The following is a 25159-nucleotide window of genomic DNA, read 5'->3' on the forward strand; positions in this document are numbered from 1 at the left end:
GGGGAGACCTTATCTCTCTCTACAACTGCCTGAAAGGAGGGTGTAGGGAGGTGGGGGTCGGTCTCTTCTCCCAGGTAACAAGTGATAGGATGAGAGGAAATGGCCTCAAGTTGTGCCAGGGGAGGTTTAGATTGGATATCAGGGAAAATTTCTTCACTGAAAGGGTTATCAAGCATTGGAACAGGCTGCCCAGGGCAGTGGTGGAGTCACCATCCCTGGAGGGATTTAAGAGCCGTGTAGATGTGGTGCTGAGGGACATGGGTTAGTGGTGGGCTTGGCAGTGCTGGGTTAATGGTTGGACTCGATCTTAAAGGTCCTTTCCAACCAAAATGATTCTGTGATTCTTACTAGCGTGTTGTAGAGTGGCATTGTAGCCTGTCTACTGACTGTTCCCTGGTTTTGAGATGAGGTTCCCCATTTTTTTTTTTATCTACTGAGAGGTGCTGTTTACCCTTCAGTACTGGGCAGTTCTTTCGTCTCAGCCATCTACCCTGACCCAGCAGTAGGTTTTGGCTGCCAATTCCCAAACCAGCTCTATGGGGTTCTCCTTCTGCACTCTCAATTCTGCCCCATACCCTGAATGTCACACCACTTCTTTCCCTGGGTTTTTGAGACAAAAACTGATTTGCCACAGGCAAAATGCCCACTCCCAGGACAAGCTATATGACAGCAGGTGGATATTTTGTGTGGGCTAAAGGCTCTTCTTTGGGTATAGGCTGTGCACCCTATGGTATATAATTTCATCAGTTCAACACTTTTGTAGATCTGCAGATCTCTGCCTCGCACTTTCACTTGCATCACCTTGCGTTTCATTCCTGGGAACTGATGCATACACCTCTTGACTTGGTGATGTCAATATTTAACTTCTCCTTCAGAGATCTAGAAGCCTTGTATACGTGCTGGAGGTGATCCTTCCAGGGCAGCACAGCTCCTACCTGAAGGAAGGGTACAAGATAAGGGAAATAAGGAAGGCATTGTTTAAAGAAGCTTCCCACCAGCCCTGTTAGTCCCTGCAGGGAAGATAAGCTGAAGCACAGCGGACCACAGAGTGTGTGCAATACAGCAGAACCGTTCCTTGAAGCCTTCATTCCACTGTCAGAGCTAATAAATAACATTTTTTCTATTAAAGAGCAAATGTAGAAGTGGCCCATTGAAAAATTAATATCTGTAGCATTAATCTCAAAGTGCTTTGCCATTGCCAATGAGCATTATTTTACCCGAGTTGCAAAGAGTCTGGGAATTAGAGAGGTTTGATTTACTGAGGGCTGTGCAGACTCTCTGCCCTCCCTCTGGTCCCGACTGCTCATGCCAGGTTATGTGATGGGGACAAATTCAGTCAAACTACAGAATTGCTGCTGAAACATGCGTGTTTTGGCAGGGTATCTTTCAACACTGATCCCTGCCAGGGAATAAGCTGAGCTCAGCTCGGCGCTGCAGGCTCTCCTGCGCTGGAACTCCTTGTATGGCAAGTTAGTAGCAGACCCTGGAGCAGATCTCAAATCAGTCCATTCACATCACTGTTGCAATACATAGAGAGATTTACTACCCGGGTACTCCACAAGCAGGTTCCTGGGATGTTTTCTGGGAGGTGTGATTTTTTTCCCATGCTTTCCAGCTGCAGAGTCCCATACAGCAGCATGGACTTCCCTCGTTTGCGTTGTTCACTGACACTGCTGCCCTGTGCTCCATAAGAAATGAAAGTGAAAATCCAGTTGCTTCTTAAAGAAGGGAGAAGCCGGTGGCGTGGCTTTTTCTCTGGGATCCAAATGGCTTCTGCATGTCCTGTGCAGGGCTCTGGAAGAGGAGCTGAATGAACTGGGAGCTGGAAAGGCAGCTTGGGCGCATGGAGAAGGGAAGAGGCACAGAGGCTTCCTCCAACACGAACAGCTTTTGAGGTACTCACGCTGTTGTCTTCTTTAAGGGGTCCTGTCTTACAGCCAGTCTTTTCTCTTACAAATTGTTGCTATTTCCTCTTTTTAAGCAGGCATTTAGAAATAGGCACTGACAAAGCCTGTGGCAGCAGGGAAATGATTTGTGTGTTTCACATTTTCTCCGTAAGGAAGAATGTGATTGCTTGTGAGTGTGATCTTGCTAAATAAGTAACGTGGCTTTTTACAGCCCTGACCACCAGCTTTCACACAGTTCTGCACTGCTTTCACATTGCTTGTGTGAATGTGAAAACCCAACAGCTGCATTAATTGGTGCACTTATATATAAGTGTGAGTGACCACAGAAGTAATAGAATAAATCTGTTAGAGCATTTTCATCTTCTTGTAATGCTCAAATAATTTTTCCTGTATCCAGTTAACCTTTTTTCCCCTCATAGCTCCTTAGCACGTTTTGCTAATATCTCCTTTTCCAAAATTGCCACCCTGTCATGTTTGTAAATAAAGGATAATTTGCCAGGAGGGTTGCAGTGGAAATCTTTGCAATTCTATTCCTTTTCAATGAGAAGCTTGGACCCAAGCTGGAGCTGGTTGTGCATTGTTTTCCCTGTGGCTACTGCTCTGCTCCCAAAAGGGACCTTTGGGGACCTATGGGGTCCCTGGTGGCTCTGGGTTCAGAACAGAAAAAAACAGAGAACTAAAACAGAATGCGTTGGTCAATAAGGATATTGGTTTTAAAATAAAAGAAATGAAACCAGTGAAACAGTTCATTCTACTTGCCTTAATGTGCTGCAAGCAGAAAATAAAATGTTAGTAGTGTTTTCTAATGGTTACTGTGGAAAATCTTTTTAAGAGCAGTTGCTGGGAAGCCGAGTAATTTACTCTCAGGATTTTTGCAGAGATTTCTCAGTGTCCTGCTGATTGCTTTCTGCATTGGCTTGTTGGAGCTATGGAAACAAACTGCACTGCTAGGCTCGCTCTGGAAATAGCTTCCTGTGGTTTTGTTTGTGTTTTTTTTTTTTTTTTTTAATTGCAAAAGCTTGTTGAGAGTGGTATTCAGCAGATCAACAAGGTGAAACCCATATGGAAAGTAATAAAAAAATTAGCTCTTATGTGAATTCTACTCCTTTTCCAGGAAAGAACTTAGAGTGGTAAACAAAATATGTAGGATCTTCTGAAGTTCTTTGGTTTTTATTTTGTTGCTTCCTTACTTCCTTCAATAGTCTTGTTTTCTTCAAACTGAAACCTTTAACTCCTCTCCATGGGATACTTAGGGTACCAGATAAACCTTTTCTGAAAATGTATTGCATTATTCCACCAAGACAGTTCTGCCTGACCATATAAGCCATATACTAAAATGCTTATGAAGCTATAGACCCCCAGGGCATGTGGCTGGAAGAGAGAGAGAAGGGGCAGGGAAATGCAGTGTTAACAGTGGAGAATGGCACTGGATCTCCTGGGTCCATGACTGCACTTCATGGTCACTTGGAGAGGGAAGCATATCTAAGCCCTGGGGCAGCAGCCCTGCTCTGCCATCTCCTATGGCCGGGATTTTGGGTCGCCCCCCACCACAGCTCTGTGGTGGCACCATGGAGGTCCCACTGAAGCAGCAGCCTCAGCTGAGCTGTGCCGGAGGCAGAGGTTGGTAAGCCTGAGGATGCACACTGGAAAGGCAGTGAGCTGGTTTAACTTGGGCTGGAGTAGGAAAATGCAGGTGTCTACCCCGAATATTCCAGGTCAATAGCTTTTAACTTTGAGAGAGGACCTTTCCTCTGTTTGAAATGGTGCTATTGTGTTAATGACTGACTGACTTTCTCATCTTGGTAAACATTGAAGTTGTTTATAGTGTTGTGTTTGCTATGAAGTTACGGAAGAAGGAAAAGCAGGAGAGTTTCAGGTAGTGAATTTTACTCAAATAGATCCTTTCAAAAACAAAACACCTTGTTTAGTGCTCTACAACTTTCTGTTTCTGGTTAAATCCACTTCTTCCTGCCAGTGATCTCAGGTTGGGCTTGTTTGTGGGGTCAGACCTGGGGAAAAGCTCATGAGCTGGGTGTGAATGATTGGTGTTTGCCCAAGGAGCTCCACATCCTCGTGGTTGATACTTTACTCATCTACTGCTGGCAGCTGATCTGCTTTTAGGGTCTGGCATTACTTCGTTACAGCTGTGTAGACAACTTCAGTAGTTCTGAAAAGTGAAGGTTTGTATTGCCTTGAAAAGAAAGGCAAGCAGGCAACAAACGATGAAAAATATTTTCTATCTAAAGAGTGTGTTTCATTTTAGATTTTAGTGTTTTATTGTTCAAGTAAGTTTAAAACTGATGGTAGGAGGTGACCAAGACAACTGAAGACTCTCAGAAATCTGCCAAAAAAGAGGATTGTAAGACAGACCAGTGGGAGGGGGCAGAGATTTGGTGGACAGTGTTCTGGCTTTGGAAAACAAAGAGAAGAGGGGGAGTAGGAAGGAATGTCACCAGAAAGAAGAGGAAGGGAGATGTTCTTTGAGCAAGATGAGAGGAGGGGCAAGGATGAGGCAAGAAAACCACAAAAGAGAAGAGAAGACAATGAACGAAGACAGAAGATACAGACCTCAGGCTAAAAACTACTGGGGGAAAAAAACCCACTTATTGTCCTTAAGCCCTGCGCAAATAACTTGGCCAGATGTGCTGTAGCTAGTCTGTGAGGACTGCGTCAGGCTGGCGAACATGCTCCAAGGAGGACAAGGAGTTATAATACTCTGGAGGTATTTAAAAGATGTGTAGACATGGTGCTTAGGGACACGGTTTAGTGGTGGACTTGGTAGTGTTAGGTTAAGAGTTGGACTCGATCTTAAGGGTCTTTTCCAACCAAAATAATACTATGATTCAATGATCCGAAGGTTGATGACAGTCCCTTGACACTCTGCTCGCCCGCAGAGGAGAGGAGGACAGGCATTTTTATCTGGTGCTTTGGAAGGGAGGAAACAGGCTGAAGTGAGTAATGTGTGAAATAGTACTGATTGATCTGGTTTGGGGGAAAAAAAAAAACCCACACAAAATAAGAGATAAGAACAATTTTTAGATGTATGGTAAGAGGGTGAGAAAAGATGCGGAGCTCATTTGATGCTCTGAGTGTTGTTAATACTTGGTGGGGCAAGAAGAAATTCTTGCAAGGTTGTATAGGTGAGAAGGAGCGCTGGGTGTAAAATGGAAGAATTGGTCCCTCGTGTGGTGTGAAGTGGAAGTGGACCTTTGTGGGTGCATGTGGAGCCGAGCTAGGACCTTGGCTTGGTCCAGCATCTCCTGGGCTTGGGTCCTGCGTAGGGGTGTCGAGAACTTGGGGCGTTGTGGAGCGGCCCCAGATTTTATTGCGCAGGCAGTTTTGCAGGCGGTCTCAAAGGTTGCCTCCTGCGCCTGGCGGCAGCTGGAAAGGGCTCGCTTTGCGAATTGCCGGCCTCTGACTCATCTGTTCCTGGGAACTGGGGTGGGATTCTCAGCAGCTCTAGACTAGCACAGATCACAAGAGGTAAGCAGTTATTAACTCCTGCTGACGAATTAATGCATAATTAGGAATTAATGCATAATTCATTTGGAAACGTCCTCAAGGTACTTCTCAGGTAGTGACATACCAAAAAAAGTTGTTTTAATGAAGCTTCTAATGAAAAGCTCCTAGGGGCAAAGCAGTTTGTGTTTTCCAGAGCTAGGCTAGTGAAGAAAGTTAGGTGAATTTTCCAGAATTTTTTTTTGCCTCCTTTGGAAAGTGAAACTTGTGTTTTACTAAAACATATTTCACAGATTCCTGACAGTTTCATTGAAATGACTGAGGTTGCATTTCTGACTAAATCCAAGAAATTTTTTGGAAAGAAATACTAAGTTTTAATTTGTTTGTTCATTTGATTTGAACAGATATTTCCCATCAGGTCTTCTAAATTAAAAATAAAATTCAATTTGACAATAAATATTTTATCTTAGGCCAAGCAAAACATTCACCACAAAAAAAATCTTCCTTAACTAACTTTTTGTGTGTTTTGGAAGTGATAGCAAGCCAAGACATTATTTGTTGCAGGTACTACTGAGTGATGTGTGCAGGGCCACTGCCTTGAGGAGCCTGGAGGACCTGGACGTGGAGCCTCCTGCCCAGCAGGCTCAGGAGGGATTTCCCTTTCCATGCAGAAGGGACCATGTGTCTTCTACTGCTGTGATTGACCCAGAGAGGGAAAGGGGTGCAGGTCTGGCATTTGCAAAAGCCATCTCAGAGTGCAGTAGCAGCTGAGCAGCAGGAGTGTTTCTTTGCCTGTATTCCATCTATCTTGGCTAGAAAAAGCTTTACGCACTTGGCCTGGAAGTTGTTTTCTTTTTGACCAGCAAAAGAGAATGGACGCTAAATGCTATACTTAATGCCCAAACAGGGAGGTGGCTGAGGGAGGAGCCTGGTGAGCCTGCCCTGGGATCGTGGAGGATCTAGGAGAGCATCCAACACTGCCGGAGCTGAGCACCCAGGGCAGCCTGATGGACTCTCCCCCCTACACACAGTTATGTTTCCTGCTTCTGACCATTGCAGCTCCCCATCCAAGTGAGTCTCCTTGTTTGTTCTCATTGCTTTTCACTGCACGTTAGTAGCTAAAAACTTTTAAACCGTTATTAGAAAACTCAGTTGCATCCGCTTAAAACTAAGACCACAAAACCACTAAGGTGAGAAAAGAAATTAAGAAGGTGAAGGTTGATTCATTTGACCTGTCACAAGCCCCTGACTTGGGAAGGGTAACACTTTGTATCTGTCTGAAGTCAGAGGAGGTGAGTCCTTTCTCAGAGGACTGTCTCTTTACCAGGGCAGTCTGAATCACTAAAACCCTTCTGTCAGCTCTCAGCACCCAGCCCCAGCATGCTCCAGCACTTCAGCCAGGCTGCCGCTGTGTCTTGGGTTGGCTGTAAAATTGTTGCCTGCAGGAATACTGAACTGAATCAGTGGCAGTGACTTGGGACACTGCATCCAGCTGTATGTAGTCTGGCAGCTCAGCTGTGAACTTCATTTGCTCTGGGAAGAGGATGTTTGCTAGAGATATACCTGATAGGATTGTGCCAAGGACTTTTGGAAGGAAAAAAAATAAGAACAGATGATTCATCTGAGCCTGTCTGGGCAGAGGACCTCTTAGCTCAACAAGAGAAATGTCTTTCAAGTCACTTCCCAAGCTGCCAGCTTACTAGTTAAAACGCCAGTGGCAACAGTGGGGCAATTATGTCTTATTTCTACCCCTAAAAATTATTTTGGGGACTGGGTCCAGTACTGTGTAAAAATTGCCCATTGGCAGTCTCCTAAGCCACCAAAGCTTTGGTTTGTCCACCAAAACTCATCCCATTCTCTAACACTAAAAGTTTAGGGAGAAAACTGGTAGAAAATAATTTTTCTTTGTTTTCTTATTTAGGCATTGCCATGACCAATGACAACCCTGCTGAGGGGACACAAGACTCTTCCTTTGGCAAAACAACTGTGACAGTCTACCACTGTAAAGGCTGCGAGAGCAACGTATGCGAACCATCCAATTACGAAGACTTTGCAATAATTGCTGAAACACAAAACGAGACATTTTCAAATGAAATAATTCAGTTGGTGGCCAGTGAAACACATATCATTATGTGCTTTCAGCAACAAAATACTTTATCTGAAGGAATTTATGCCATCTTCTGGGAGAAAGACGTGGGAGCAGGAGGCTCATGTGGCATTGTGAATTCTGGAGGTATGCTCTACTGGGAACCTGGCTATCAACACATGGAAAACATATTTCTGGTTATGAAACTGTGATACAGTGAGGTTAATGAGTAAACTAACTTGTCATAATGAGTTTCTTCTGTGAAAAGTCATTAAGTCATTCACAAAAATAAATTAAATTCTCTCAGGTCAAACACTGCTTAAAACTACACTAGTAGTGATTCAGATAAATTCATATTATCTTGATTTATAAAGATACTTTTTTTTTTTAGCAACAGCAATTCTCATGGTCAAAATCTGTGCCAATTTGCAAAGTAAGAGTCCCATCTACTTCAGTCAGTACACACTGAAATCCAGGTCTAGCCTCAAGAGCCATTCTGTGTGGCTCTTCTGTATAACTCAGTAAGTAACCAGGAGGTATCCTTCCAGCTTTCTCATAAAACTGTCAAATTCAGAGATAAAAATGCCTGTCAGTACATTCAGCAAGTGGCTTCAAGAGGGAAAAACTTCATGGTGGATCACGTTGCACAGGTGTAATTTAGTTGAACTCCATCCAAGTCAATGATATTTCACCACTTAACATCTGATTGAATATATATTGGGCTTTGCCCTCCTGGCTGTAGATGATTCTCTGAAAATGGCTTTCATCACCTCTCTTGTTAGACTTAAAACATCCTTTCTAATCTTATTGCTGACAGAAGAAAACAAGAAAAAATTTTCAACCTACATATGCTTTTGTTCAGCCTAACAAGTCCTCATGTATTTAATTTCTGACCACTGTAAACCATTTCTCTCCTGGATTTATGCTTACCACTGCAAAATACCTACATGCTGTTACCACTGTAAAGCTTGGATGACACTGAAACATCCATAGTGAAAACTGGAAATTGCTGTAGACATAGATGCCTGCATCCCTTGAGAGGGTAATGGGTGGATGCACTGAGGGATGTGTAAGTAGGAAGGAGTTTTCAAGATAATGGCCTTTACATTTCCCACCTCTTAGAAGAGGAATAAGTTATATAATGCCCAGGGGCATGCAGGCTAGACAGGAGATGCACTCCAGGGTCTCTGAGATTTATACAGCTGCTGGTCTTGCTTGTTCCTCTTCTTTGGTTCATGTGGGTAAATTGAAGGTGCAAAAGTTTAACATAATTATTATTTGAATAGAATTTAAATGCAAAAAGGTAATGATAAGGTTTTTATAAATGTTTTGGTGTTCTTAACTACATGTGAAAACTTTTTTGCCTTCTTCAAATTTGAAGATTTCCATTATTGGTTCATAGAACAGTTCATTAGCTGTAGTGAGAAGAAAATCTAAATGATGACCGGTTGATTTGAATAGTTAGTGAATTAAATATGATTGTAGCAATCTCCCAGTTTTTTGTGGTACATGAAGGACCCACTTTTTTAACCTATTAACCTCTTTAACCTTTTTAACCCTTGATTGAAGAACTTATAAATGATCCATGTTTATAATTAAAGCTTCTTTTATCTTTCAGCTTCCTCGGAAACTGTGAGTGGTAACATCATTAAAACTTGCTGTGAAGCAGAAACTGACCCCTCAGTGGTGCCCAACCCTCCCCTGAAGTGCTACACTGAAATGTCAGATGAGAAAACCAGAAAATCAACAGCCGACATCGCTGAGGGAAATCTAGGTTAATCTCTTCATGTGTTTGTTTGCCCTTTGCTTTGAGAGAGTTTTGCTCAGCTTGATGTGAACAGAGTTGTACATGGAGGGGGGTGGGTGTACTGTACATTCATACCTCGGACCCACACGTGCTGTAGCCATCCAAACTCAGAGACTTTCCCTTAGCTCATGTAGGTGCCCAGTCCTGGAAATATATACCCATGGGTACAGGTTTCTGTAATTGTAGCTATATCGCTACAGATACAGGGATGCTGAGGGAAGGCGGTATGTGATGGGTGTGCAACAGGTTTCCAAGAATTCCACTTACAAGTAAATAATAAATGAGACTTTAACTCCAGACTAAGAGGACATTTGTCACACACGGTTATTTTTATATCCAAATTTCTTACACTGTAGAAATTCCTGTCGTCTTACTTAGGTTATGGACAAACAGGGCTTGAGACAAGGAAACAATTTATGTTTTTCTGTGGGTAGCCCTTGTTAGGGGTATGGCACTTCGCTTCTTGCTGTGTTGTTTGGGGCTTTTTTGTTTTTTCTTTGGCAATTTTTGGATGTGTGCTGGATGATTCTATTATTTCTCTTCAAAATTAAGTATTAGAATAACCTTTATAGATATTTCTATGTTTAAATTCCTGTACATTGAGGTCTCTCAAAAATGGTCAAAATGGATTTTGTTGGTGGCCTTTGAACCATGGTTAAGGATGTATTACCTAGCTGAATGTCTTGTCCTTACCAGATCCTTGTTTCTGAAATGCATGCTGTTCAGACACCACCCAGAATGATGTTGCCGTGCAAAACATTCTTCCAGCTTTCATTTTCTACTTATTGCATGTCTTATTTTAGCAGAAAAACTGGCTGAAAGTAGTAAGATCACTAAAACACTTCACAGAGCTATTGACCTTCTTCCATTTTCAGGATACAAGGTCTCACATCTCTTGTTTTTTGGTTATTTCTGATGAGATTGATATTCAAAGGTATCCGTTGTGGTGGGGAGTCAAGGATTAGCTTCAAACGACAGAGTCATTTTTTGGCTATGGGTATCTTCATTAAGATATCCTAAGCCAGAGGCTATTTGTTCTCCCGTTCATCAGTTCCTTCTCTCATTACCAGCTTTTGTGGGGTACCATGCAGAAGCACCAGGCCCAGTTCTTCCTAGCTGGTGGTTATGAAGCAGGCTCATTTCTTGGCACCCCTGTTTGATTCACTTGGACTCTTTATTTTCTTCTGCTCTGCAGGTAATCCTCAATTTTCAATCGGCGAAAAGAGCAGCATTGGCATCGTCACCCCAGTAGTGATTCTTGGGGTTTTTGCAGCAGCACTGGCAGTGTATTGTGCTCGACAGAACCGAAATGGTCAAGGTACAGTCTGACAAAATGTGTTTCCTACAGGTGACATGCCTTACAGAGTGTGCTGGCAAGGGAAAAAGAATACAGGGTTTTCTTTCTGGATCTCATTTCCATAACATTGTTTATGAGGCTGCTAAATGATATTCACTGTGAAGGGGAGCCTGGGCTGACAGCTGGTATGAACTCCACCTCTGTGTTTGGTGGCATGGCATAGTCCCCAGTCAGCTTGTTTTATTATGAAAAGTAAGCACAGAATAAATTTCCTCGCTGCTACATTAATACAGCCAAGCGATTGCGCTGCTCATCCTTACCTCAATGGGATCCAGTTCCTTGGAGTAGTCTCGGACTGCAATATTGCTGTGCAGCTTCCCCTGCAGAGACACATCCCAGCCCAGGAGACTGCTGAACATCCAGGCGTGAGATGACAGGTCCTCTGGGTGAATGGTTCCCACTCACAGCTCTGCCCACTAAAGAGACAGTTTTAATTTAAGAAAGAATATTTTCCTAAATATGTGCAAGGAGGGAGCTTGTTTTGCAAACTAATATGCATGGAAAGGGCTGGGGTAGGCTCTGTGGAGTAAATAAGGAGTCAAGTGAATTAATGTCTTCTAGAAATATTTGCCTTCCTCAGAACTGCTCTCTGCTCTTCCCTTCTCCTTCACAACACAGAGACTGCAGTGTTCTTAAAGTGGGATAATATTAAACTACCTCTTCAGAAATAGTTGTACTACAACAGAGTAGAGAACTTAAGATGCTACTGTGCTGTCATGTGGCAAAGCATCACACCTGCCATGTGTGGTGGGGATTTGTGGACAAAACAAAAGGGCTGTGAATCTGTTTGAGATGGATACCAGTGAGTTGCTCAGGAATTTCAGATAAATATAAATTGGGAAAAAAAACCTGCAAGTCTGTTAGTTTTAATTCTTCTAAGTAAATCCTTGCTGATGCTGGTACTTTTTTCCTGTTGTTTTCCTAGGACCTGTCATAGTGCTCCATCAGATTTTTAACGGTAAGATTTGTCTTTTGGGGGTTTAATTATAGTAAATGATGAAATCACATTACTACAACGGCAGGAGGGCATTCAGTGAAGAACTAGATGTGTTTTACTAGGACCGTGTTCAGCGGATGCCCATTTCCTCCCTGCATCAAGTCTGAGTCAATAGATTTTAGCTCCTATATGACTTTGCAGTGGTTCCAGTACTCATGTGTTGATCATTTACACACTTCTACAGACAACCCTTGACCCTGACCTACAGCTTCCCCCCTATATCCTGTAGCCAACTTGGCTCCAGGGTTTATGGGACCTTGTGTAATGCCAGAAGCTGAGACATCTCCTCTCAGTTACTGAACTAGTCCATCCTTTAGAAACAAATGTTGGTTGTTTCTTTTGAAGAGTCTAAGAATCAAATTTCTAAGTCTGAATTTGTTTAAGGTAACTTGTTGGTTAGAAGTTAGTTAAAGCCTAAGATTTTTACCTTGTACTCCCTTTCTAGTGAATGGAGAAAAATAGCTGTCACCTTAAAAGGGTTTTAAGATGAAACAGATGAATTACCTTGTGAAGGTGCCTGTTCCTCTCTGATAACTCTAAACGAAGCCAATGGGAACAAGCTGAAATGTTTGAACATCTACTGTTAGATAAAGCGCAAAGCTATCCATGAAGAATGAGTTGCACAAGTGCTTGTAAAACCCAGTAAAGATAACACAATGCTAGTTTCACTGCAGTTGTTATATTAGGACATATTAATAGATATATTGGTGTGATAGGTAAAAATTTACAACTAGTGGCTCTCCTGAGGTCCTGCCCTGTGGTGTAATGCTCGGTGATATTTCAGGCCTGTCTTAGAGCCCCTCTAAGGGAAAGGCTGACGGGCCACTGCAACCAGGGCAGGGTTTCAGCAGAGACGCCATGAACTTGCTGGGCAATGAAGCTGCAATCCTTTCACCTTGCAGAGCAAGAGGTAGTCCAGTAGCAGATGGGACAGGGTAGCTGCCCTGAGGACTTCACACTCCAGATTTCCAAGCCTAAATACAGGCAATCGGACTGTAATTCGCACTGAAATCAACCTGTGCCTTTGGTGGCCTCAGAGATATTTTTCCTTCAATTCTGCAGCTGTTAGAAAAATCAAATGGGCTCCTGACACGGAAAACCTCACACCTATTTGAAAAACATCTACAAATGAGAAAAACAGTCCTCTGTGCCAGCAGCATACTCCTCAGTAATGACGTAGAGCGTTCAGCTGAAGAAAGAGATGCTCATTTTACACGAGACCTCATGGTAGTTTTCACAAATGTACCTTCACCAAATCCATCTGTTCACTGAAGACTGTAATTGCCACAGTCGTCCAGCTCCAGGACTTCGCAAGCAACACGAGCAGCTCCCTGGATCTCCCATCCTCTCCTGGTGCTTCACTGAGGACTGCAGTCATCGCGAGATGCATGGGTGGCTCAGTAGCACAGGTTTAAACCAGCTGAATTTTCTCAATGGTTTTCATGATTGAAACTATCAGTTCATCTGAAATTCTTCAGAGAACTGTATCTGTGCTCAGGAAGGATGTGTTGAACCCTGAGGCAGATGGTCTCTGCATGTCTTCCATTTTGTAACGTGATAGCATGCCCATAAGTCTTTATTTTTTTAACTCCCAGGTAAAAAGCATTTTGTACAGGTGACGGGTTTGTTGAATTACAGAGGTTTGGCCTTTTGAACAGACATTTGATTTTGCGACCACCTGCAGGTTGAGGACATCTCTGTGTGCTTGTTCCTGTGCAAGTGTGGATGGGAGGGCTATATCCAACTCCCTCAGAAATGGCATGGACTCATGGAGGCTGTAGGCTCCCAGGCTGAACAGAAGTATGATATCAATCTCCCTGACAAATTAGGTCATAATACAGGCAATTTTAGTGTGGGATGCTTTGAACAGTAAGTCCAGTGGATAAGAAAGCATATTGACATGCCTGCTCTGTTTCCTTATCAGAAAAGACTACGATATTTCTGCATCTGAAGGCAGGTTTGGGTATCCTGCATGCAGACAGTATGCGATGAATACTGCACTGCAGGGAGCCCCATTTAGTAGTTCATAGGCAGTATGTCATCTTCAAATGATTTATCATTCACACTTGGTTTGAATAAATCCTCAAATTTTGCATTAGACCTTTGAGCAAAAAGATCAGCAGCGCAATTGGAAAAGCAGATCCGTGAAGCGGTATGAATACTTGCTGAATCACTTTTACATGGTTTAATCACTCATAAACCTGGAGCTGAAACTTCCAGCCGGAAATCTCAAAGGATGTAGGATGTCGTGTGACTCTTGGAATTTGCTACAATCAAAAGGGAAAATTTCATAATGAAAGACAGTCAAAATTTTAGAAATATAGAAAAGCTTCTGTGCTTAAATTTAGCTCTTGTTTGGCACAGGAGACTAGTGCTGTTATGGGCTGGGGTTTTTTTTCCCCCTCCTCACCAGAGGCTTTACACTCACGCTGATTTAAGATACCCTTTTAACTCAGCTCTCAGCTTATTTGTTGGATTTTGTATTTTTGATTTTAATGTGGTGGAATGCAGTCAAGACTTCATGAAGAGATGGCAATCCCCAGCTCTTCAAAGGCTTTTGGGTATTTAATGAGTATGTTATTTTGAATGATCCAGTTGTGAACTCTGTTATATCATGATGAGTGTTATGCTTATTCAATAAGCCAAAGCTAAAGTTACCTGTAAAGAGTCCACATTGTGCAAGGATTTAGAGATAGAAGGAAAAAGACTTTTCCTCTTTATAAAGTGCCTTAGCACTGCTGTAGGCTTTCAACAGAGCAGAGTTGTGTCTAAAAGGAGTGAGGAAGAGGTTTTTTAGGGGATAAAAGCCATCTGTTTTGGAGAAAATAACATATCTGCTGCTATAGCCTGGGAAAGGAGCACTCAGATCAGGTAAGGGCCTTTCATTTTTTGACCCCACTGCAGCTATCACTACTGTTGTTTTTGGTTCTGTTTTCCTGTGCTGTAAGTCGTTGCTGTGGGTGCCTTTGAGGAGGTGCCAAGTGCTCCAGCTTATGTAATCAAGTTCTATACTGTGCTTCTGGAGATTTCCAGTGATGTACATGTTATTTTCCTATACCTAGAAAAACACTGTCTTAAAATTGAAGGCCATGGCATTCTTTTTTATGGTCTTTTAATGAGAGAAACAAATGTGTCTATGTATATGTATGGAAAAATCTATGTGTGTGTATATATGGTGTTCAAATCGATGGCTGGCACTAGGTGGTTTTGGTGTAAACTCAGATTTTTTTAATTGTTTGGAGAAGAGACCAAGTGATATTTGAGAACTCACATTGTATTAACTTGAGGGATTCAGGTTTAATGATGTTCAGATTTAATTTCTACTCTTTAACACCAGTTGGGGCCAGAGAGCTGGACATGTTCTGAGAAGAAAGGTTATATGGACACCTCTGCCCAGTGATGGTTGCTTAGCTAAATTAGTCATGAGACACAAGTCAGAGACCGATCTTTATGGCTCACTCAAGCACAAAGATACTAAGTGGTCTGACTCACCAAATGCCATAATTCGATGGTTGTAATTTCATTTTACTGATTGTCCTGGTTTGGCCTAAAATGGACCAGATATTTTTTTTGTTTGTTTTATGTTATACATCACAATAAAACAGCTTAAAAACTGGCTATTCATTTGTAACCCAGTGTTGATTGTAGTGTTATTTGGTATGTTAATCTTTTTACAAAGCATCGCTATCACACGATTCCCAAACTCATAATCCCGTATTATTGTCATGATTCGCTTCTTAAATATTGCAAGAGCAAAGACGGGGAGTAAGAGATGTCTTGTGGCATCTGTATTTGTATCCAGTAGCGAGCCTTTGTAGGGCTGACTGAAAGCTCCTTTCGCAACATGCCTGAACTGTTTTTTACAATAATTGATGAAATTTCTAAGCTTTCAAGCACTCAAGCAACTCTTTGGGACATCCCCTTTCCCTCTACGTTTACACAGAGAACAGTGCCTGCAAGAAGAGCTTTTCATCATGTCAGGGAGGGAGCAGGAGCTACATGTGAACTGTAGCTGAGATTCCCTTTTGCTGGTGGCTAGAAGCTCTTGTGTACTGCAGAGACTACAGAACACGTTACTAGATGTGAAGCCAGAAGGCACGAGAGGTCCATACCACGGTGTTGCCTGGAAATTATGCCCATTGTCACTGCCAAGATGCAAATCAAACCTGTAGTTTTTGTGAGGAGAGTTTGTACAATAGTTTAAGGTTTACCTGAAGTAATGGAGCATCTCTCATCTACTTGCTCCTTACAAAGCCAAGACTTTTGCATTTGCAGCCACCAACCAGGCAACCTGCTAAGCCCATGGGAACACTGACAGAGTGACTTGATTGTACCAAGCACCTCCATTTCCAGTAAGGTCCCAACAGGGAGATAATTGCCTGATTTTGGCACTGTGAAGTGTAACTTTGAGCCTACCTTTTCTCAGTTGACTGTAAAGGGAAGATAGGTGCTCAACATAGGGACTCTTTCTAATCCCACCCTCAGGGCTGGGGGTTGTTTAGTAGTAGGAAACCGTGGGCGTTTTAAGTGTGAAGTCAAAGCCAAGATGCACCTCTTGAGAGAAATCTCTCTTCCCCCTTCTCAGTTGTGATACTAAGGCAAAAGCAGCACGTTGCTACCTTCTTTTAGTAGGTGATGTAGCTGGAAGAAAACAAGCCAACTTGTGGCATACAACCCTTTCTTCAGGTCTTTAACTCATCAGATAATAAAGAACAACTAAAAAGACCTTTGAAAATGCTGTGGATATCGCATCTCCCAACTGCATCTCTCTCTCTTCTGCTTCTCCTGTGTTTCCCTGGCCAGAATGGTACGTACAACATAGACACTCTTACATTTCACAAGTTTCAATATTTTCTTTCTTTCTTTTATTTTTTTCCTCCTCTTAGTCTACTGTCTCAAACAGGTTCCTGGCAAATTCACCATTAGCAAAACCAGATGGAACTTTGGAAAACATTCTCTGAAATTCTAGAATGAGTTTTTAGAAAAAAATTAAAAATCGTGATCATAACTTTTCTACACAGAAATTATACTCTGTAGAAAGAGTAGAAGTTGTTTTCCCAGTAATTCAGCGTAAACTGTGTCTGTATCGATAAGGTTGATGGGGGAGCCCACTACTGGATAGAAATGAATGTTGGTATTTACTTAGGAACATAATTATTGAAGGTGTAAAAAAAAAATCTTATGAGAAATATCCATTGCTGAATATTGTTGTAGCTATTGAGAGTACAAGCTGGAGGCACACTTGGGGAAAACAGTGTGAATCTCTGGGGAGAACAGGCTAACGAAAAAGATGTCTCCAAAGAGTCAGTCCCTGTTTTCCCTCATGACAACTGGCAATAACTGGAAAGAATGCTGATGTGAGAAAAAATATTATCCATAAATCAGCATGTCTGAAAGGAAGAGGCAGTGCAACTGGTGAGAAGGTTTATTTTGAGTGGTTTTGCCATTCTTTACTTAGTGGTTGTTGAGGAGTCAATACTGATTTCTGCAAATATAATTTAACTCTTGAACTTCTACCCTGATCTTTTGGAGAAAAAAATTGATGGGCTGTGGCTGCTTGTCATTACCTGCTTGGGTTCTTAGATCAAGTAACTGTGGGTCAGCTTAGAAGTACTGATTTTAGGCTGATAAAGATGAATTTCCTGGGATTTCCTTCCCCACTTGTAAAGGCTGAGTGCTCTGTGCTTCTCCAGCCTTCTCCGTCACCCTTTTTCTCTGCTGCTTTGGAAGATAATTGCTGACAATTCCTAGGTTGCCTTAATTCCTTCTCGAAGTGCTGTAGGAGGAATGTCCTCGTGTCTGGTACAGGTTGGATTGATCTACTGTATCTAAATTCCCATGATTTGGTCTTTTTGTGTTTGTTCCCTCATTAAAATAAATTGTTTTAAGTATGTAAGGATCCTTAATTTGCTTGTCAGCACTGAACAATTCTACTCTTTCTATACTATGTTTATCCTAGATATGCAATACTCTGATTTTTATTCCCTTACTCGTAATTTTTTATACGTTTCCCATTTGATCCCTCTATTCCTTGCTATTCATTGCATAAGTACTCACTGTTCACTTTCTTTTGATATCGAGTTTGTTAGAGAACTCAAAGGGTCTCATTATATAACTTTATACCTTTGTTTCTTAGTATAGGCTGGAGTTACACTTTCTGCTGTTCCCTTCCGAAGAGGCTGTTTTCCCGTTCCTAGACGTTGCTAAAGCCTCCTTTTAAAAAAAAAAAAAAGTCTGTAATTTTCTTCCATTCTTTGCCATTTTTGATCCCTTGGAATTCCAGATTTAGATCCTCAACCAGCTCAAATTATTGGGCTGAGTTCAATGAAGCTTCTATTTTGAGAACTTACAGGATTATACTGGGAATCTACAGGGCAGTAGATTTTTTGCATCTAAACTTTTTGCATGAGTGACAGAAGCCACTTTTTTTGCCAAGGCCTTTTAAGCTTTGAGGAGATGTTGAATTGCACAGGTCAATGGGAATGAAAGGCACTGCAGGTTTCAGGACAGCCAGGAGACAATATATACAGGATAGCAAGACTAAGATCCAGTCTTACAGAGTGGTTCTGTTGGTGGAGTAGTTGTTTTTGAAAACTACTTTGATAATAGATCAAGAAGAACTCTGGTATAATTTCAATTGCATTTCTTATTTTTAGGTGAAGAAAATGAACAGTCAACAGACATTATCAGTGTTTGGGAAGGAGACTCCATCAGCATAACTTGCTCAATGAAAGGTTCAGAAAATGAAGTGGGAACGTACTTGACAACTAGCATACAACCGGTCAATGTGATATATGTTTCCAAGCAGAATACTTCATATATCCTTCCTGCTTTGGCTAATCGTACCACGTATTCAAAAGAAGGAAGGAATCTCAGGATAATTCTGCACGATGTACAGGAATCTGATTCTAATATCTACCTATGCACTGAGTTTATTAAAAACAAAGGCCGTCACAAAAAGCTGAATGGAAAGACAACCATAGTAGTGGTGAAAGGTATTGCAATTCCACCTTTTATGTCATGAATTAATAAATACAGATATATATTTTAAATCAAAGATTGGAAGAAGGCATAATGGGAAGGGAGAGTCTGACAGAACTTTCCCCGTGTCTGCTCAGGTAATGTACTGATTTGAAGGAAAGTGTGGGTCTGTTCTCTGAAAAGATGAAGAAAACACATTAGATAGAACAGTACCAAGAAAACCCCTAGAACATCAATTCATGACTAATTTAATCCTAGCTGCAGGTTTTCATGTGAGTCATAGGTTGCTGCAGCAGTTTGGAAACAGTGAGGACCCATAGCTCTTTCCAAAACAATCAGTCAAATCTTTATGAATAACTAGTGAAGCAATGAGCCTTTTTTTGGTAGCGGTTTTTGCAAATCTCTTTTGGTTTTACTATTTCATCTTAAATGACAGATTACTAATAATTGGGAAGCTGGTGCTAGGCAGAGTTTGCAAGTTGGGCATCAGTGGCTAAAGGGACGTGAGGTTTTTTTCTCTTAAACAGTTGATGAACAGGCACAAGTGCTCCTTCTGGCAGTCATTTCTGGTTAGGGAAAGAATTTTTCTGCCTTTTTATTTTCTTTTCTTTTTTTTTTTTTGAATTAGAAGAGAGTTGAGTCCACAATATTCTTTGGCAGCTTACTCCTTCTGATGAGACCATCTAACCCAAAACATCTTTACCAAGAATTACAGGGTTTTCTTCCTTTCCTGTCCCCGAGGCATGCAAAACCTAACTGATTGCTGGATAAGAAATAGTAATTTATATCTGTGAAAACTTACCATGTCCTTCCTTAGGCTTCTCTCTTCAAACTTCTTGACTATGTTTTCTCAAATGAATTCTATTGTGTTGATTATGTACTGTTTCTTCAAATTATTTTATTGAATTACCTTATATGTCTTTTTGATTCTGACCTTCTTCTGTAAAATGCTTGCAACCTTCCCAGAATTATCTTTGGTATAAGTGTGATAAATTCTCTCTTTATTCCCTCATCCATGCTAATGATAGTGTCAGAAGGAGCAGGTCACATCCTCAGAGGAGCTCAGTGAAATATCTTCTCACCTGGACAATAAGTTTTTAATAGCTTCTTTTTGAAGACCATTTTCAACATTGATGACACTCACGTGTTATTATTTCATCCAGACAAATAGTCCCTAGATCTTTCTATGGCTTAATCTCACTTGAGAAAGCAGGCAACAATCCATGGCTCAAGGGCAAGCTGATGAAGCTGTATTTCCTTAGAAGAGTTCAGTATATGTATTTTTTAGGTAGGTGGAGACCCTTTACAACCAGGTAAACCTGTTCAGTCAGGCCTACTTTCAGATCCTGGGGTAGGAAACCATGCCAGGGTGTACAGAAATATATCTTTCTTCTCAAGGCACACGTAAAGGTAGCCTTTTAAACAAGGGTTTTATCTAAGTTTCTGTGGTCTGTTCTTTCTGTCTTTGACCTCTATTTGCTCCCTAGTTAAAATGCACTGTATTAAGTATGTGGTAGCCATTAATCTCTCTTATTTTTAGCTAAATCCAGCGGAGTTGTTGAACAGTCACCACTCTATGTCAATCCTCAGCAAGGCCAGTCTATCAACATTACCTGTGCATTGAAAAGCTCACATGAAGATGAAGGGATCTACTTGCTCAAGACTCACGTGCAACCTGAAAAAGTGCTATATATTTCAAGTCAGAATGCTTCAACTATTTTTCCTGCTTTTGCTAATCGCTTGGAGTATTCGAAGGGAGAAAAGAAAATAGTGATAACTCTACACAACCTACAGAAAAACGACAGTGATATATATGTATGTGCTGGGGTGTTGAAAAATTCCTCTTTCCTGTCAGTGAGTAGAAGTGGCACCATGATGCTGATTAAAGGTACTACCCTTTTGTTTGTTTAATCATAAATAACTATAGGCTTGTTGTAATACAAAAGGTGGGCTAAAATCTTGCAGAACTTTAGTCAGGACTGGTAAAGCACTAATCCATGGCTAGACTTCTTCCAGTACCTGGGAAAGTTTGGAGCGTGTGCTCAGACTCCTCTGCGCCCTGTTGTACTAGGACACAGAAACATGCACTGTGTTTCTACCTGCCTTGTACAACCAGAGGGGAATTATAAAAGAGAAAACTTGCTACAATCCCGCATCTTAAAAAAAAAAAAAAGGTCAAAATCAAACAACAAACACTTCAGTGTGTCTGTGAATAACCTGTCAGTTTTAGGAAATGAATCAGTATTTTTAGCATCAGTTCTTTGACCTTAATATGACATAAATGTTTTTTAGAAACCATTCCCTATAGCAAGTCTTTGTGTTTAAAAATAGGTCACACTAGGGAGTACAGAGCAAGTCCTCAGGCATTTACTTAAAGTACCACAGATAATAGCAGAGATGATCTCACAGCCCCTTATTATACACTGCGCACACTGTGAGCATGTGCTCCAAAGACAGGTTTTTTTTCTTTTTCTGCAGCATCGTGTTGTAACCATTTGCTAAGATGAAGACAAAACCAGCAATATAACGCTTGATTTTGGTCTTACTGGTGCAATTTAACCCTGTGCGTTGGGCTTTGATGAGATATTTGGGTAATTAAAAGAAGGTTTACACAGGTCCTAAGAGTTGCAAAGGATCTATCTGCAGTCTGCAAACAAGACTGTGGTCTCATTCTATGCCACTAGCCATAACTGCTGCAACAACTCAGTAATGTGAGTTGGGGAAAATGAGCTTTGAGCTGCACATCAAAGAAGTGGCATGATTACCAGTTTGTTATGTTATTTAGATATGGATTAATTGAGGGTTTAGAGAGCTGCAATCCTTTCCACTAGCACTATACTGCTCAGTGTATATACTTCACCTCACAGTAGCTTCCTGCTCTTGTCTGTACTGCTTGCAAACCCAGCCATTATAGAATTCCTATATACTCCTGGCTGAGCCCTCAGTGTTGCTGTAATACTGCAGTAACACATTGTCTGTTTCCATTATGAGGGTGTGGTCTGGCTTCTGATCAGTGGTATGGAAGATATTGCCTTTGTGGAGGAGTGCTCCTCGCTGACCCTTCACATGGCACCTGCAGTCATCGCTAGCCTCTAGAAGAGCACAGGGAATGCCAGTGAGAATACTAATGGGATGACCACTGTGGCTCTGTAGCATACTGTTGATATCTGATTTCTTGCTGACCAGTAAATAATGTTTTTCAAAATAAAAATAGAATTCTACTTCTTTATATTTATAATAATAATATAATTTCACATGCAGAAGTGGAGCAGACAGACTGCAGTAATAGTTTGTGGGGCATCTATGGTCTTACCATCGTGGTAGTGCTACTGTTTTCCGCGCTGATATGCTGTACCTTGTACCGTGTCAATGTAAGTATGCTGTTACCATGCCAAAGCAAAACTGAACCTGGGTTGAGTGAACAGACGCCTTTGATATTATTTGTAAATAGTGACTGAGTCAAGCAAACATTTGATAAACCTAAGGACTCATGGCTTTCTATTGTCTCCTCTCTGCCCTTGTGTAATGTCTCCCAGCTGTAAACTCTTGGCAGTAAAGACTGTGTCTTCTTATGTTTCTGTAACTCTTAGTAAATGAGATATTGTTTGCCTTTTGATAACAAACCTCAAGTAAGCCTCACAGTCAACAACAAAGCCATGCGTTGTACGTATTTCCCTGAACAGAGCACCTCACTATTCTGTTTTGCTGCTTTTTTTTTTTTATATGTCTGTTGGGAATGGAGCTGTATATAGCAATCTTGTAGTAAGAGAATGTTTGGAGGAAGTCACAAGGACAAAAAAAGGTCACAAAATAGCGTTATGTCTGAAAGTAGCTGTAGGAGAACACTTTTGCCCTGTCCTAGAAAAAAAGGTGACCAAGAAATTTTTCCTTTACTGGGATTATTTACATTCATATTCTGCAGAAAGTGCCCAGAAATTATTTGTCTCTGATAGATCCTTCTGCGCCATGAAGATTACTCAAAATTAACAGAGCATGATTCACAGACCAGGCTCCTATCTCATCCCCCCACATATGGTTTCAGTACTGCTAAAAACCAGTAGTATAACGTCATTCTGGCAAAGCCAAGCAGCCAGCCCTGTGGGAACTGGTCTCTTGTGTTACTAGTAACAAACTAAGGATAAGCCTTATGTATGTTGGGGCCACAGTTACATTCAACTCTTGAAGGAACTTTTAGTGAAATTACATCAGACTGACAAGAGAAGGTTAAATAAATAGGCTGACAATTTCCACCTAATCCCCTAATACCTCATTGGGTTATGAGAGGAATTTTAAAAGTACATTTCCACTTCAGACAGATGGACTCGTAAGACGTAAACTGACTTCTTAGTTGGGGTCTTTTCAAGCTCTTTTCTGAATGGTTGTTTGCTTTGTTTTGCAGATGAAGAAATATTTCCAGAAAAGAAAACCAAATGCAGTGTATGAAGATATGTCTTACAGTTCTAGACGTAACACCTTGGTCAGAACCAACACTTACTCCACTAGCAATTAAGCTTCTGCCAGTTTGGGACCGTGTGCAGATCGACTGTTCCTTTACTGGTCTCTCTGAGAGCTGCCTTAGCAACCTGATGCAGTAGCTGAACTGAAAATACTATCACATACCTTCTTCAGCAGAAAGAACAAACTGCCTCATTTCCAAGATGTTTCTGCTTTTTTTGATCACTTATAAATTTTTTTCTTTTTTTTATGTATAGAAAATGTAGAGAAATGCAGGTACCCTGCACATGTGTTTGTAGTTAAGTATGGAAAGCAGTGGCTTTGGACTATACATTTGGCTAGATGCAACATATGGGCTCGTTTCTTTGATTGATAAATAACCCTTTCAGAGAAGGTGGGATAGATGGAGAGGTCTGGTTCTGAGCTTTGGTAAGTGCTCAGGAAGACTGTAACAGGCGTGTTTAATAATATGCAATGGATCCACATGTGCATGGATTACAGTTCTCTTATAAATCCTCATGGGTCTGCCCAAGAGCTCAGGTAGCTAAAACTACTCAAGAGTTACAGCAAAGAAATCTATTTTGAAGAGACTTCAGAAACGTCATGGCAGAGTGCATTGCAAGTGAACTGCTGGATATGTGTGGACTTACTTAGTCAAAGATAATATTAGTCCCACAAAAATGCAATCAAGTCTAGATTTTAAATTACTGCCTTTGTCAGAGATACTGGCATGATTGGTGTTGGCCTTGACGTGGTTGACATGCAAAATGACTAGATTTGGGGCATGATGGTTTTGTGGGATGGTAGAACATTTGTGACATGCTGGTGTTGTCTCAAACTCCAGATGTCTTAGGACTACACAGCAGAATGCATTTCTCCAGGTCAATGACTCTACGTTGTACAGTACACGGTGAACTAATCTGGGGTAAAGCCAATGCCTGCATTCCAATCTGGGCATGGGTGAGTCTGATCCAAAATCACTCTTAACAAAGGAATTTATCAAAAACACACATCAGTCAAGTAGAAACTAAATTTGCTTTAGTAATGGCTTAGGAACAGGTTGCTGTGATGAGCTTAACTCTCCTCTACCTAAGGAAGGGCTACGGCTTCCTCCAGGCGTGTTTTGGTTTTGCAGAGCCGGGTCTGCTGTGGAAAGTCAACAATCTTGCATGCCCAGAGCAATATCAAATTGCCCTGTTACGAGGCAGGATTGACAGGGCTGGCTTGTGGTTTCTGGGGACAGGCTCAGACTAGAATTTTTCTTTATGGATGCATTTGTTTAGTTTTTTGAGGGATTAGGGCTGGTTTCCCATTGATCAGAGTGCATAGCTGGAGTGGAGCCAGGTAGAGGGGATCCTCCCTCTCTGGAGGTGAGCTCTGCCAAGATCTCAGCTTGCCGAGCCAAGCCTGCCACTGGGGAGAGCCCATTTCCCTCCAGATGTCACTTGTGAAAATGTAAAAAGCTGTGCACCAGACCCGAGGGGGAAATCTGCTCACTCGGGTAGCTTGTGGAGGGGTGGATTTACCTTGTAAGTAGAGAAGTGTCTGTTGATTGCAGACCCTGCAATCTTCACATAGCTGTCCCTGAATAAAATTATGTTTGTGTTCGGGGCTTTGTACAGTTGCTCGATATTTTTGTGCATGTACTAAAGACTGTTTCATATATCTTGCAAATGAATGCTAGTTATTGAATGGACTGTTTCTTTTAGTGGTTTGCGGGGTTTTTTGAAATAAAGCAATTCAAAGGCTTCTTGCAAAACACAGTATAACTTGCTCCTAACAGCACCTTAATAGACAACATAATAAGTATTTTCCACTTTATTTACATATTCTACATGTGAAGGGTTTTTTTGTTTCAAAACTCATCACTGAAAAAAACACCGAAGAAAACACCAAAGACCACTTCAGATGATGTATGTTCATGCAGTCCTTTCATAGCAGCTAAGGTAAAACTCCTGAAGAGCTAAGAATGTCAAATGGAGATGTGTAAGAAACAGACAGCACTAGGGAAGTTTGGCCCGTCCTTCGAACAGCACCTTGCACCCAGTCGCGAGGACTGAGGGCCACAGGGTTCACTAAAGCTGGAGCAGGAGATGGCACCTCACCAGTG

The 25159-nt window shown here is 41.5% G+C and overlaps 2 protein-coding genes across 2 annotated transcripts; both read left to right on the plus strand.

Annotated features, from left to right (window-relative positions):
* Positions 1–1809: 1809 nt before the first annotated feature.
* On the plus strand, positions 1810–12974 carry LOC137670604 (uncharacterized). The gene is made up of 7 exons (XM_068413524.1): positions 1810–1895; positions 6274–6437; positions 7288–7599; positions 9071–9226; positions 10455–10577; positions 11542–11574; positions 12676–12974. Exons 2-7 carry the CDS (start codon positions 6374–6376, stop codon positions 12726–12728), a joined length of 741 nt encoding a protein of 246 aa, XP_068269625.1. The 5' UTR covers positions 1810–1895; positions 6274–6373; the 3' UTR covers positions 12729–12974.
* Positions 12975–16903: 3929 nt separating this feature from the next.
* Positions 16904–23104, plus strand: CD7 (CD7 molecule). The gene is made up of 5 exons (XM_068413551.1): positions 16904–16916; positions 18270–18608; positions 20135–20482; positions 21856–21965; positions 22994–23104. Exons 1-5 carry the CDS (start codon positions 16904–16906, stop codon positions 23102–23104), a joined length of 921 nt encoding a protein of 306 aa, XP_068269652.1.
* The last annotated feature ends 2055 nt before the right edge of the window (positions 23105–25159 follow it).

The sequence above is a fragment of the Nyctibius grandis genome, chromosome 15 (genome assembly GCF_013368605.1).
Source record: "Nyctibius grandis isolate bNycGra1 chromosome 15, bNycGra1.pri, whole genome shotgun sequence".
Taxonomy (NCBI): Eukaryota; Metazoa; Chordata; class Aves; order Nyctibiiformes; family Nyctibiidae; genus Nyctibius; species Nyctibius grandis.